Source organism: Ostrinia furnacalis, unplaced genomic scaffold, assembly GCF_004193835.3.
Source record: "Ostrinia furnacalis isolate ACB-3 unplaced genomic scaffold, ASM419383v2 OfSCF1434, whole genome shotgun sequence".
Lineage (NCBI taxonomy): Eukaryota > Metazoa > Arthropoda > Insecta > Lepidoptera > Crambidae > Ostrinia > Ostrinia furnacalis.
This window is the reverse complement of record NW_021131673.1, coordinates 89,514-104,364: the sequence shown is the minus strand read 5'-3', so window position 1 is coordinate 104,364 and position 14,851 is coordinate 89,514. Positions and strand designations below refer to the sequence as shown.

Sequence of the window (14,851 nt, the reverse complement as noted above, 5' to 3'; positions counted from 1 at the left end):
CTGTGGATCAGGGACGCCGTGCGCTTTCTTAAAATGACAGCAAAGCAAAGCTAATGCAAGACCTGTCTATACGTTTTTCGGCCCGTAGTCGCCACTCGAAAACTTTTCTGCCCCAACGGCCAATCTACAAGCTATGTGCCCCGCCCACTGCCACATATGACCACACAATAATAAAATAATGTCCATATTTGCATATTCAGTGAACTAGTAAGTTTAAATGAAGCCAGCATAGTATCATTACTGCGCACGCCCGCCGGTCCTCACAGATAACGCTAAGCCTGTGTCATTGTCCATGTCCATGACCTGATAAATATATTCGCATTGGCCATTTGTAAAATAGTGTTTAAATAAGAATTTCGTTAAACTTTGAAGTAAAAGTTTGAAAGAAAGAATAAAATGCACATACGAGATGAAAATGCGCACGATAAACGTGTGGAGCAATGAAGAATTGAATTGAATTGAAAACGTCAGGTAAAGTTATTCTATGTGCGCTCTTTATTTTTATTTCTCTTTTTTTCGTTTGTGGAAAAGTTAAGTTTAGCTTGTGTTTTTTTATTCGGAAAATTATGTTACTTGTGAAAATAGTGAAAAAAATATTTTAATTCAAATTGTGTTTTAAATTTTCTTTGATGTTTTCATAGCAAAAATTTTTAGTTGAAAAAGCAAACTAAAAGTGGAAGAAAACAAAATACTAAATAGATATATAAATATTTAGTATTATAAGTCTATAAAAGACTACGAAACCCACATTTCATGGAAAATGTGATTAAAGTCACTGGTTTACATTTTGTAACACAAAACAATTACTTTTATATTTAGAACTGCTTAATGGTCTACATTCGTTTTAACGGCTAGCAAAGTAAGCACAGGCAGCGTCACTTCAAGCTAAACACTAGGGTCTTAATCCATTGTAATAGAGTCGAGTTTGCCACAAAAATGTATAGTATAACGTGCTGTATTCTCTACTATTTGAGTAACCTACACCAGTCCCATAAATTTATACGTTCAGAAATAAAGTATTGCGAAGAATTTGATGGCTCATTCATCAATGTACAACTGCTAAGATTGAGGGCACTAAAAATGACAGATGTAGGTCAATCTATTTTAGTAAAACCTATTAATAAACGAACGATGTATCTATTTCTACTAATGTAGACCATTTTATTTTTGTAAATAGGCCTGTTTTGGATGAACGATATCTATTTGTAGCTATTAATCCTGGTATGTCTAGACTCCCTGATATAATCCTACAAAAGAAAAAACTTTTTATATCTTTGAGTATTGAGTACTTAGCTGAATATGCGTTGGAATCAATAACTATCCAAAGTGTACGAGCTAGCATCAGACTTTGGAGTGCAAGTGTGGTTTTGTTCCAGTCGATGAAGCACATGATGTCGTGCCCTGGGTGCCCAAACAACAGTAACTGCACGCAGGAAGATTTAATGAAGGCTTCTAACAACGCCACTCTTGTAGCGAAGTTTTGGACTGACACTGTGTAGGTTTGTTGTCGATACGACAAGTAGAATGCATCAGACGAAGCACAAAATTTTGTTGTAACTTGTAATCTAAAACAGATACACAAACAAGGATCCTAAATTATAAAATGGTCTTCTCAGACGTCCAATCTTTTTATTTGTATACTAACTGATCCTGCGAACTTCGTACCACCTATGTTAATCAGAAATAATGTAGGTTTCTAAAAGTGAAATATTTTTTCAAATTGGTCCAGTAGTTTTGAAGTCTATTCAATACAAACAATCAAATCTTTCCTCTTTATAATATTAGTGCAGACATATTTATAAACTTTTATAATACACTAGCGGCCCGCCCCTTCGCACGGTTGCAATGAAATTTCCCGGCTTTTCTTTTCTATAATAAGCATGTTTTATACATATGAACCTTCCTCTTGAATCACTCTATCTATTTAAAATAAACCGCATCAAAATCCGTTGCGTAGTTTTAAAGATCTAAGCATACAATGTAAGGACAGACAGCGGAAAGCGACTTTGTTTTATACTATGTAGTGATAGTGAAGTCCCATGGATATTACGTAACGACTGCAGCCGCAGGTCACCTTATCAGTCCAGGTATATTCCGCTTTTACCTTATCAGAAAATGTTAAAAGCATTGTCTGTCATGTCGTAATTCAATATTTAAAAATTATTACCGTATTGTATCACAAAAAAACATACGAAATTCATAAATTAGACCTTATGGACCGTATGTTAATATTTACATTAGCATTTCCACGATTTTGATACATTCAGTGAAAGAAGCTGAAATTTTTATGTAGTTGATGATTGCTGGAATAAGAAACTGCATAGTTCCAATTGTAATAATAATATTATTTAACCCTGCAAAGATGCAGGTAAAAACAAGTTAAGAGGTTTTTGTCTTTGATTGATGTCTCAGCTAGACTGTGCTAGCCTAAATTATAGCATTTTTAGGATTATTATAGGTAAGTTATCTTACCTAAAATAATCGTCTTTAAAGTCCAAATTTCATCGCGCACACCAAATTTCCTGTTACTAAAGCTAGGAATTAAAATTACTTCTATTATCTTAAATTCCACAGGCCTGGACAAATTTAACCCGTCCGAGGCCATAATGATATTCCAGAATGCAATGGATTACCTGGGGACCTAATGCAAGAGGAAACATTTACCTCTGCGACACAATACAAATAAGTACAGTAGTTCATTTAAAATGGGCTAGAGGTGTGTTCTTTCGGGCATATTTAATTTTAGTATCGCTTAATAATTAGCAACCGTTAGTTACTTTGGCTATTAAGAATAAGCATGTTCTTAAATTGCTTTCTTAGATGAAGCGACGTTAACAAAGTCATTTATTAACCACCAAAATTAAACCCATGTTTAAGTAAGATATTAACTTAATTAAATCATAATGTTGTCAGCCCTGGTACACTGTTGGTCTTGTAACTGAATTGGGTATTCTGTAATATGAATAAACTTAATACTGCAGGAAATATTGCAGGAATCTACTGAGAGTGAGCGTTTATTGTGGTCACTCGTATAAATTTAATTCTCCACAATTTGTGTCCCTAGACAATGGTATCCCACATTATTTATATCATGTTGACAATAGAGCTGGAATATTATTATATTCGCTAGTTTTATTTTGTTTCAAATTTGAGATGCCTTCACCAAAAATTAAAACATGCAGGCAGAGGTTTAAGTGGTGACCACAGACCGGAAAACGTAATGTGGGCAGAATTTCCATTTGGTGGAAATACTTTGGATTTGGAGTGGAAAACATTCGTCTATGTTGTTCCTTTAGCTGAAACTGATAAATCAGAATACATTAATTTCTTCAGCATGTGTGTCTTTTAATTTCAAATTATCACGATAGAATGAATACGATGTTTTATAAAGAAACAGATCGCAATTTATATAATTTGACTGTTTGATGTCCCCTAATTACAACGATACCGTCTGCCCCATTCTTTTCACGTCTGTTTTACGACCGTAAAAGGTAAATAACGCTGTGCCCATTATCGTCGACTCATCTATACTAATATTATAAAGCTGAAGAGTTTGTTTGTTTGTTTACTTGAACGCGCTAATCTCAGGAACTACCGGTCCGATTTGAAAAATTCTTTCACTGTTAAATAGCCCATTTATCGAGGAAGGCTATAGGCTATATACCATCACGCTACGAGTAATAGGTGCAGAGAAAAAATGAAAAATGTTGCGAAAACGGGTTTTAACGCGTACCAAGTCGCGGGCACAGCTAGTAATAAAGAATTTCGAACTGTACTGTTACCGACTAAATCACAAGCGATTTTGCAAAAGCCGGTTAACAAAGGTCCTATTAGGGAAAATTTGCCCATAAAATGGAAGTAAAAATTCCAGATAATCACAGATCGTGACACTCAGAACTTGCTGTATTCCATTTCGATAAAGACACAAGTTCAACCGTTTCCTTCGAATCAATACTGGCGTTTTAAGAATTACGGCGCGATGGGGTCTCCTTTAATTGGCCGGGTGACGTCGACAAAAGAAATAAGATCGCTGTTTCCTATATCTAAGGTCATAAAGTCGAAATTGCGTTGTGTAAAGAATTTGTTGGGGATTGTTTAGTAAATTTTACAGCAGGCTGTAAAAAGCATAAGATAAGCTCTTTTATGTAGCAAGAATGTACAGGAACGGCGACGGAGTTTTATGTCTTGAGTTACAAAAGATTACGTGGATTTGTTACACTTATTTTCAAATAGCACAAACACAACAATGAAATGGAATTTACTTTTAAAAGATATTCAGGTTAACTATTAGCAATCTTAGGCCACATTTCGTACAGGATAGTTAATAAAAAAGTTTTAACCCTTCAGAAGTCTTTTCGAATATATTTTCCGTCATACTTTTCTCTTTATTAGTATTTTCGTAAGTTAGCTAAAAAACCGTATATTATATTTTCTGACTTTGGTTTCAGAAAACGCAGTTCAAAATTTAAATTCTGCCGCATAAGATCAAAACACGACTTGCTTATCGCATATGCAATTTCTCTGGGGAGATATGCCAATTTGATGGTTCCTGCACGTGACAACGGAATAGAAAGTGGTGGGTACAAATAAGTATTAGCAATACACAAGGCTCCTGTTTATTTCAAAGATATAAATACAGGGATGTAAATGCACCAAACAAAATGCAATTGAAGATGGAGTAAATGGGTTTTCGAATGAAGACCATGTTTTATTATTTATTTATTTATTATTACATTATTTAGCCATTACATCTTTGATTTAAATAGTCCTCTTGAGGTTTGTCTAGACACTATTGTTCTGTATACAAATAAAAATAAACGTTTTAGTATAAGCATTCACAAAACTTGTCTCTACAAACGTACAAAATGACTCTCCTTTTATTCGGTAGTCTGAACACCTTAAGAAAATTACACAAAGGCTGGATGAAAAAGCGAGTGATCGTGACTTGTGGTGCTCTTTCTCTACTTTGTGAACTATGATAGGCTAACAATAAAATATGATGAGTAATTATCACTTAAAAATACAACCTACAGATTTCTGAAACTCAAAACATCAATAACCGAAAACTACTACAGCATAATTTACTATCCGTAGCTCACCTCTATAAGCATGAATAAACATGAATCCCTTGCAATTATAATATTTATGAACTGTAAGAAAAAAACACAGCTTTATTTTGAGCATAATTTTGATTCATAAGAGTAAGATGAACTTGACTCCAAAACTTTCCTGTAAGAGCTTTCGAACAAGGTAAATATGGAAGCTCTCGTAAACGTCAACAACATTATGCAAATACAGTTTGACCTTGCACCGGTCACTAGGCATGACAAAAACACGTCGAACCATGTTAATGAAAGTGTCATTGTATGGAGTATTTTAAGGGATAAAAGGTAGGTAGTATTTATTCAGGAGTGCCAAATCGAAATTATTTTATTGTTTATTTGGAAAAATCTGTGGCCAGCGTTGAACCGATCGTTGTTGAAATCTTTGAGTGGGAAGGCCTTAGTCCAACTGTGAACTTTGGCTGAATTGATGAAAAAGTTTTCTGTTATGTCCAATTTCTTACCATTATAAGACTTAATTTTAATAAGCAGTAAGGCAAAATATGTATTTGCTACCATATTTAGAAACTTATTTTACTGTGCCAATTAAACGATTCATCATCATCATCATCATTTCAGCCAGAGGACATCCACTGCTGAACATAGGCCTCCCCCAATGACTTCCACATCGCACGGTTGGTAGCGGCCTGCATCCAGCGCCTTCCTGCTACCTTTATCAGGTCGTCGGTCCACCTTTAAACGATAGATTAATAGCAGTCACGAGCACATTACAGTACCTATTAATATTTATAAAACCATTAATATCAATGGTCTAACATCGACGGAACCCTACTTTGACCTATACTTACAACTCGCATAAAATTTTATGTAGGGAGATACCGAAACCGCAAGTACATAATATTGCAGTCTTTTTACACTCCATAGCCTCGCCACTAGCGACTAACGTGTTTTATGCTATATTATAATGGGTTCACCCAAGTATCTTTTGCTGATTTTGTTTTGTTGGGCGTACTTGGTTTTAAAGGCAGAATGTCTACCCAAAGAGCTTGCGGCGAGTGACGGAGGTCAGTAGCGTTTTATATTATAATTTTGGTATTTCTTGTCAAAAATTTGTTGGATATTATTAGCTTCAAGTAAGTGAATTTTAAGTTAATTAAAAGGAGTCTACCACAATTATTTAACAAGGTACATAGAGCTAGCATCTACGCGGGAAAACTCTTAATACTTATTTTACATTAGAGGTTAAGGAGTATCAAAAATAGTTTTCATAGAGTTTCATAAGAATAGCTGGTTTCGGCAGAGTTTTGTTACAAACACTGTGACATGACAATTTAATAAAATTAGAGTACTAATTACTATTTTTTTTAAATGTGAAATAAAACGGTGTTTGTCTTAGAAGAGCCATTATTTAGGATATGACCAATATTTCAATCGACACAGTGGATTACACAGTATCCTAACACTCCAGTAAGCTTTATGTACCCGGTAACGCTCGTAAAATGGTTTTATTTAAATTTCCATATAAATCGGAGTGTTTGAACACCTAATGGATACGTCTCCCGGGAACGCGATAATATGTTATCAACCCCGGCAGCGGAATATTTGATTATACAGGGTGGCAAATTTGTATTTGGCATTTTTAGGAAGACTTCTTGCCAAATCTTATTTAGTTAGACATTAGATCGAACAACAAAAATTGGAGATATTATACTTAGTTTGTAAAGAAAATGCAAAATTACCTTTATGGTTTAAAGTTACTTGAAAAATATAAACATGAAAAAAGATAATATCAAGTTATTAAATAACAAGTTACATAATATTAAGCAGCTCTGATAGTCAGTCAAAAAGCTTCATTCATTGAGTATCTTCGCTAATTAGATACTCAAAATACGTTTCAAGTTAAATGTTGGCATAAAATAAAATCTACCATATTGGCTCCGTGCACGATTACAGCGCCAACTAGCGTCCACAACTTTGTGGGTTCTGTCACATTGACATTTAGGTCGTATATTTGTGAAAAAATATCGAAATGAAAAAATAACAAATATTTTCAACGAATAAATTGTTGTGATACCACGATTTGGGTGGAAAAAAGGTTTTAAAATCATTTTGGTCATTCAAATCAAATGAGGTAAGTCCAAAAAGTGTGTTTAATTTTGATTGTGTCAGGGTTTGTTTACTTCATTTATAGTTGTAGTTTTACAGTAAAACAAAAAGAAAAAGCTACTTTAACGGTTTCATTATATAACAGTAAATATATTTAAATGTTTCTGTATCGCTAGTAATAAATTAAATATCGTTTTCAGATCGAAATGAGTATCGTTTTGAAGACCGGGTTTGTGAGAGTTACAATATCAAATTCCAACCACAAACCGTATTTAAAGGAAAGTTGTTGGTATTGGCTGGACAAGTCCGAGATGTAGAAGAATTAAGAACAAAACAAGGGCAGAGTTCAATAATTCACGCTCTCATCATAAGGCAAACATCTGTGCACAACAACTACTGTGACTCATTTTTGTACTACCACGTTGTATAGTTTAGTTATTTCCAAATTGTAAACGGCTATTAAAACAGCCCTATCGAAATACAGTCCACTCTTTTATTTAAGTTCCCAGTAGGACCCTTTTCATGCGATTAATTAATGATATTAAAATGTATTATGTAGAATCGCTTTGCCATTGACAGATACATCTGATGACAGAGCTTACATTATTTCTACTTTTGACCACCATGAGCGCTGCGATAGATTATGTCCCCCCCACCTAGTACTTCGCACCCAGCGAATAATACACCAGAAAAATATTTATATTTCCACAATAGACTGTAAAGTGTTTTAAGAACATTTGCTAATAATTGTACATTATTATCAACATTCACATCAGACTATTAATTTTCGTTGAAAATTCTATCATAACTGAATAAGATGCCATAATGCTTGGCTTCATGTGCTGTCTATGGTTAATATACATATCACCCTGTATGCCTCTTGTTTAAAAAGAAAGCAAGTACTCAGCCAAATTACGCCCACTGCTGGACAAAGGCCTCCCCAAGTCACGAACGAACAAACGAGGTAGTACTATTTTAATACAATCAACATTTTTTACTCAAGAGATCAAACGATTCAAATCATCATCGTTAAAATTTTGCCAACGCTTGGTGTTTAATCTCTTCAATTTTAACCGGTTGGCAGTAATTAAGCAGTCTGTCTTTCATTTATTAATCACCCTTGACAAGTTTCAGAGGAGGTGGACAGAATTGTAATTTGGCTAGTTAATTGAAATTCCTACATAAACGAACGACAAATTTGAAGCATGCGTAGGCGTGGAATCTTAAAATAGATTTTGAAATAACTTTAGAACATCTATTAGTTCTGAATGTACTCGTATAATCTTTTTTTGGAATTTCTCTTCACAATAATGTAAAAAAAAAGATTTTTATTTAATTTCATCTATAATTCCTGTTACGAAGTTTGCATTAATGCAAATAGTCAGTAATGAATAATATGACATGGCGTTCGATCGAAAAATCATGGTCCAAAGTTACTTTTGAAAGTTTAGTCTTTTTATTTCTTACATAAACACCTACACCCTGTATTGGTACAATAGATAAGTAAGTAGTAGTATCAGTAAAAATTAAAGCTCGTGAAGTGTGCATGTTATGAAGAGCATAAACATTTGTATGTTAGATTTGTTTCTTCTTTTTACGTGTCAATGCCGCTATATTGACTCCGAATGGGAAAAATTTACCCTGGGTTGCATCATCTTACATAAAAAACGCCAATTTTGTCAAACTCCATACAAAAACACCGGTCGTAGTTATAATTAAAGATAAGGTGGCAACTTAGACTACATAATTAATGTTTATAAAGCAGATCCTAAGAAGCATTATCCCCATTTGACAGCCTAATAAAATACATAATCTAAAACGTTTAATCCGTAAGCAACTCTAAACGTAACCACAACGCTTGCCTTCAAATAAGCGGGTGGTAACGAAAATTTCATGAGGCGACGAGAACACAGAGGGCTGGGGAAATTAAGCTGTATCCACACTGGTTTACGAATTCTTGGGCGGACAGTTGCTAGTCGCCTTTGGCGGCTTCTGTAAGATCAAAGAGCAATTACTCGTAAGTGAAACTAAAGGGCACTTCAATTTAAGCAACACATCAAAACTGAATAAGTAAAAGTCCCGCAAAAACGTACCTAAATAAGAATTTCCATAGAGAGGACCAAACCATATTTCCCGCATAATGTGTGTGTGAATACCTCTACACATTTTATCGAGTTAGAGATTTAGCAAAATAAAAGATTAAACATGATTCATTATATTTCAGGTCGTGTAATTTATTTTATATCCAGTTAATAAGTTTTCGAATGATAAAATAAATTTCCCATGATAAAGCAAAGACACACTTCTAAATGGTGGTGGTTTGATTTTTTATTAGTACTAGTGAAATCACTGAAAGTTTCCCTAAATACGCTCACAGTGATATTTAGAGAATAAACAAGATTAGATGGTTAAACTGAAACGATACTAAATTGTACAAATCGTATACAACATATCTCTTACATTATTTTAATACTGACCGAATCGGAATTTGATTGCTTCAAAAAATAAGTTACCGAGGAAGTTTTAATGCTTCCAGTATCCGATTGTCTAAAATATTGGTTTAGTTCGGAAGCCGGGCGTGACCTGGCTTAGTTTACGCAATATTTGTTTCCGAAGTTCCACGAGGATTATGTCGTTATTAGATGTGGATGATTATAATCAAAAGACATGGCGCCATTGCGATATATGCCAATAGGTACCTCTTGAGTCAAATAACGGGTAAAAAGTCCAGACGATTTTCTTACAACGCTCTAGTCTCAAAATAAGAAAATCTTTTGTTAGCTATGGATAGTCGGATAACTTTGAACTGAAGAATAAAACAGCTCTTAATTAAACATTAGTTACTTAAAAATAAATAGTTTTATGCACACATTATTATTTGCACTGTGCAGACATCGAACCCGCGACCTCTAGTATAGATAGGTTCTCAACGTCTGTGCCTAATTGATTGTCAAACGGTTTTGTGAGTAACAAACTAAGTAAAACTTCAATTTTAACTTCTACCCTTCTACCTCTACCTTCGCACTCACAGCTTTCTGCATAACCCAGGAGTCGACTGGCTGAGAATGCTTAAATAGCATTAAGTCCACCTTTTGTACTATTTTATTGTGCAATAAAGTTTTATAATAATATAATATAATAAAATTTGTATTAAAAATTAGAGATGAAACGGATATCCGGCAACTATCCGGTAGGCCGGATATCCGGCCCTAATTTACTATCCGGCCGGATACCGGATAGTAACTCACTATCCGGCCGGATACCGGATAGTAACTCACTATCCGGCCGGATACCGGATATTAAAAAACTACGACAATTTCTTATTATTAAAATGAAATACATTATTCTTTGAGGTAAATATCAATAAAATGGCTTACAATAATGACGGCTTTTATTTAAAATCCAAAAAGTTACAAAAAAGCCATATTAAGGCCTTTCAAAACTAATTTATTTTTCTGGGCTATTCACTCTAATGACCAATACATAGATAAATAGTAAATATCTGTTAATGTCGAAATATTGCCAAATAAAATAGGCGATTTTTTTTCATTGATGGTCTGATGACATGATGCAACTATAGTTAAATTTTCGCTATTCAATCACACACTCACGATTGCAGCCGAAATTGAATTGATCTGCCCCCTAGACAAGTGGCAAAATCTGACATTCTATTCGGACGGATTCAATTTTCCAAAAGTGTGACTAGTCTATTCTACTACGAGCCCCAATGCAAAATAGTTCGTCTAGTATGAAAAATAAGATAATTATGTAATAATGTGAAATGAATTTGGGTAAAGTAATTAAGAAAGTTAAGAAGAAAGTAAACCACAATTTGAGTAACATTCCAAAGTTTATTTTAACGTATCTCAAAATCTTTCATGACCTTAGTTATCATAAATAAATAAAAAAATATACTGAAACAAATGACGCAAAAATGTTCGTCTACCATTGGCTCTCAAGCAAAATAGTTCGTCTACCACTTAGTTCTGTCGCCTTTGCTTTCAATTACTGCTTTAATGCGAAGAGGAATGGTCGCAACCAACGCTGCACACTCGTCGGTCGTAATTGACTCCCACACAGCCAAGAGTTTAGCCTTCAAGTCGGTCTTCGATCTTGGTGGATTTTTGCGAAGGACTTGGACTTGGACACCATAGGGTCTCAATCGGCGATCATTCCGGGCTGTTAAATGACCATTCGATGGTTGGGATGCTCTTTGACAGCAGCCATGTCTTTGTTGTCGTTGCAGTATGTCAGAAGGCACCGTTTTGTTGAAAAATGAAAGAATCTTGATGTTTGAGTAACGGAATGGAGGACAATAGACTTTCTTCCAAAATAGTTTGGTATCTTGTTGCATTGATGGAACCATCCACAAACTGCATCCCACCAACACCTTGTGCAGACATGCAGCCCCATCTCATAAGAGACGCTGGAAACTTGACTTTTCGTTTAATGCAATCGGTATGAAATGCTTCATGTTTATTTCGAACCACTTTTTTTCTTCCATCGCCCACTGTGACTTCAAATTTGGACTCTTCACTCCATATGATGCTACGCCACTGTTCAGAAGTCCAATTTAAGTGATCACGAGCAAACTTCAATCTCTTTTTATTTTGTAAGGCAGTCCATAGGGCTTTCTCCTTAGCTGTATAAAATCCGACCCCATTCTTTTCAACACTCTTTGCAGGTATCAACTGAGAATTTTTTGTCAATCAAGTCTCCATTGCACCGTGACTTCTCCAGCTCGAGCACGACGATTTTTTTTGTCAATTTCCTTAAGAATTCTGTTTTCTGTTTTACTGGTATTTCTATTATTTTTATAGTGCTGAATGATAGATTGCACTGTAGATCTGGGCAGTGTCAAGTCTTTCGAAATTTGGTAACTTGATTTGCCCATTTCAATCCCAAAAACTACTTCTTTACCCACTGGTTTGCCACGCACGACCCATTTTTACTTGAAAACTGAAGAAATTAACAGAATTTTTCAAAAATTTATACTATCCCACTTGTAAAAATGACTCAGAATTACTTTACCAAACGTAAACTTTTAAAATTGAATTTAAAAAAGGGTAAAAAATATTTAACTCAATGATAGACAAACTCTTTTGCATCGATTAACAACTATATGAACTATTTTGCTTACGATTGCTCGACTTAAAAGCACGGTATCTCTTAACTTAAAAGGCTGAAACAGTTTATTGCTTCAACATTAAATAGTGCATAAGTAACCGAACATGAGATGGTAGAATAGTTTTTATGTTTACGTAACTGGACAAAAATAATTAAGTAAGAAAAAATCTTTCTCCATGTTTTTCGTACTAGACGAACTATTTTGCATCGGGGCTCGTAATAGACCCACTGATCGCGTTCGAAGCACCTGTGCTATACTATACTCGTCACGACATGCAACGAGACAATGGGCCAACTATCCGGCCGCCGGATATCCGGCTATCCGGCCTAGCTGCAGGCCGGATATCCGGTATCCGGTATCCGGCCAAACAACTATCCGTTTCATCTCTATTAAAAATACAACACATAACTCAATTTTTCTTTACAGATACCAAAGCTGGTCTACTAGAGCTTTGCAAGGATTTTATACCAGCCCGGGCAAACAAGGTGAGCGTTAATTTTCTATACTAATCCACCAATACTGTGCGCTTTGTCTAGTAATCAACTTTTAAATTGAATAACAATCCCCTTTGTCTAATTATAAGTAACTGATAAATAAAGCTGAAAGACTGATTGTATTAGAAACCTTGCCTCAAAAGGTTTTGCGAAATGTTTTGAATAGAAGTTGAAATAGAGAGATAGGTAATAATGAAAAATATGAAATGAAAATATCTTTATTCAGTATCTTTAACCGAACAACTCGATGCTCGAGAAATTCTTTTATAATGTTCAACGTTACTATCGATCTGGGAGATAGTTGAGAAATGCTACAGTTTTAGATCAAGTTTGTGTTTACGCGGTGACGACGGACATTCTCCGGGGATTTGGGTAACTGTTTCAACTTTTAGGCAGGGCTGCACCATCTTACTTTAACTTTAACAAAATGTCAAATGTCTGTCAAACTCATAGAGATATAGAAATACTGCGCTGAGTTCGAAACTCAGTGTCGCATTAGAAATTCACACACACAAAGTAATCAAAATATGTGCTCATTATCCACTGCGGTATCAGTACTCGACGTTCGAATAATCTTTAGTACTGCGCAAGCAATGTAAACTGTTTACATTATGACTTCGCTGCTGTCATCATTGCTGGCACGAGCAATGTGTTCTGTTTTTGGGCATATTGCTGCGACACCGGCCCCGCCCCCTTGTCACATCTCCCTTTAGTTTCTGTGATCTGTGCTCAAACTCCATACAAAAAACACCGGCTATTGTTATAGTCACGATTGAAAAGGTGGTACAACTCAGCCTTTGTTGGACAAAGTCACACAAGAAGCAATAAAACTCTCTTGTCTCCGCCAATAACTCAGCTTCTGATAGGTATTTATGTTCGTTGTCACTTTACTGTGAGCCTTTTTAAGCGATCTTTTTGGCCACTTGACCTTTATCTTTTGTTTTTTTGTTGACCTCTCAGCGGACTTGATGTTTTAAGAACTGTAATTTTAGGGTGATCATTGGGGGAGGGCAAAGTTCAGCACTGCACGTCCTATGGCTAAAAATTATGATGATGATGAAGACATAGTAGGGTCACTTCCACATGGGGTAGTTCCGTCAATACCTCTAAAATTTTCTGTTTTTCTTCTCTTATATTTCCTCAAAATTTTTAAAGAATATTAGTAGTTAGTATTGCACAAATTACAAAGTCCCGTAAGCCCCTCGTGGTAAGCTAAATGCTTGTGTCACGAATGGGCTCAACGCAACAGTCGAGCGGCGCGCCGCTAGAACCTGCGTTCCTCGGATGTTAAGTCGGCCAGTCCGACCCCTTCACCATTCGGCTATCGTGGCTTCCGTTCGGCTATAAAAGAAAGTAGGTAATATCTAGAGAAGTTTCCATTATCATCATAGCCTTCTTATTTTCTAGACTATTGTACCTATTCTTTGCAAATAAATACTTTGACTTTGACATTCTTCTCTGATCCTCTAATAATATAAGAAGTCCATCAAGTTCTTGGAGTTTCTTTTAAAGTCTTTTTTGTCTTATTTCCAGGTCCTCTGCCTCGTCTGCAAGGGTTTCGACATCACCTGCCTGTTCCGAAGTACCACTACTATAGCACCAACTACTACTCCCTCCACCACTCCATCCACCACCACTACTGAAGTCACCACCACCACTACGCCTGCTCCACCTGAAGAAGAATGAAGTTTTAAAAGGATTTACATGTTATTTTTTATTATGATATTAATCTAGAGTTGTCTTAAATTTCTATGTACTTTTTTGTGTGCAAACTGGATTTCTTAATGATACACGCGATTTTTTGTTTTTTAACCGCGTTTTCTTTCTTGACCACACTTGTGTATTAGTATTAACATACCTTTACTGTTGTGATTAAAACGTTTAATAAAGATAAAAATGTTCATACATAAGTAACATAATCATTTTCGCGTTCCATTGTGAGTACATAATGTAACTTATTAATAAACGTCGCGTTAAGACCCGTGTCTTACCATTTTAACATAATAATTTTCTAACATTTCTAACCTTGTTGCATTAAACCTTCATTCTCGAGCTTATAG

General features: G+C 35.2%; 1 protein-coding gene across 1 annotated transcript; it reads left to right on the top strand.

The window, feature by feature from the left end:
* Nucleotides 1–5,996: 5,996 nt before the first annotated feature.
* On the top strand, nucleotides 5,997–14,616 carry LOC114352734 (uncharacterized). Its single transcript, XM_028304435.1, has 3 exons — nucleotides 5,997–6,127; nucleotides 12,724–12,782; nucleotides 14,325–14,616. Exons 1-3 carry the CDS (start codon nucleotides 6,028–6,030, stop codon nucleotides 14,475–14,477), a joined length of 312 nt encoding a protein of 103 aa, XP_028160236.1. The 5' UTR covers nucleotides 5,997–6,027; the 3' UTR covers nucleotides 14,478–14,616.
* Nucleotides 14,617–14,851: the final 235 nt, after the last annotated feature.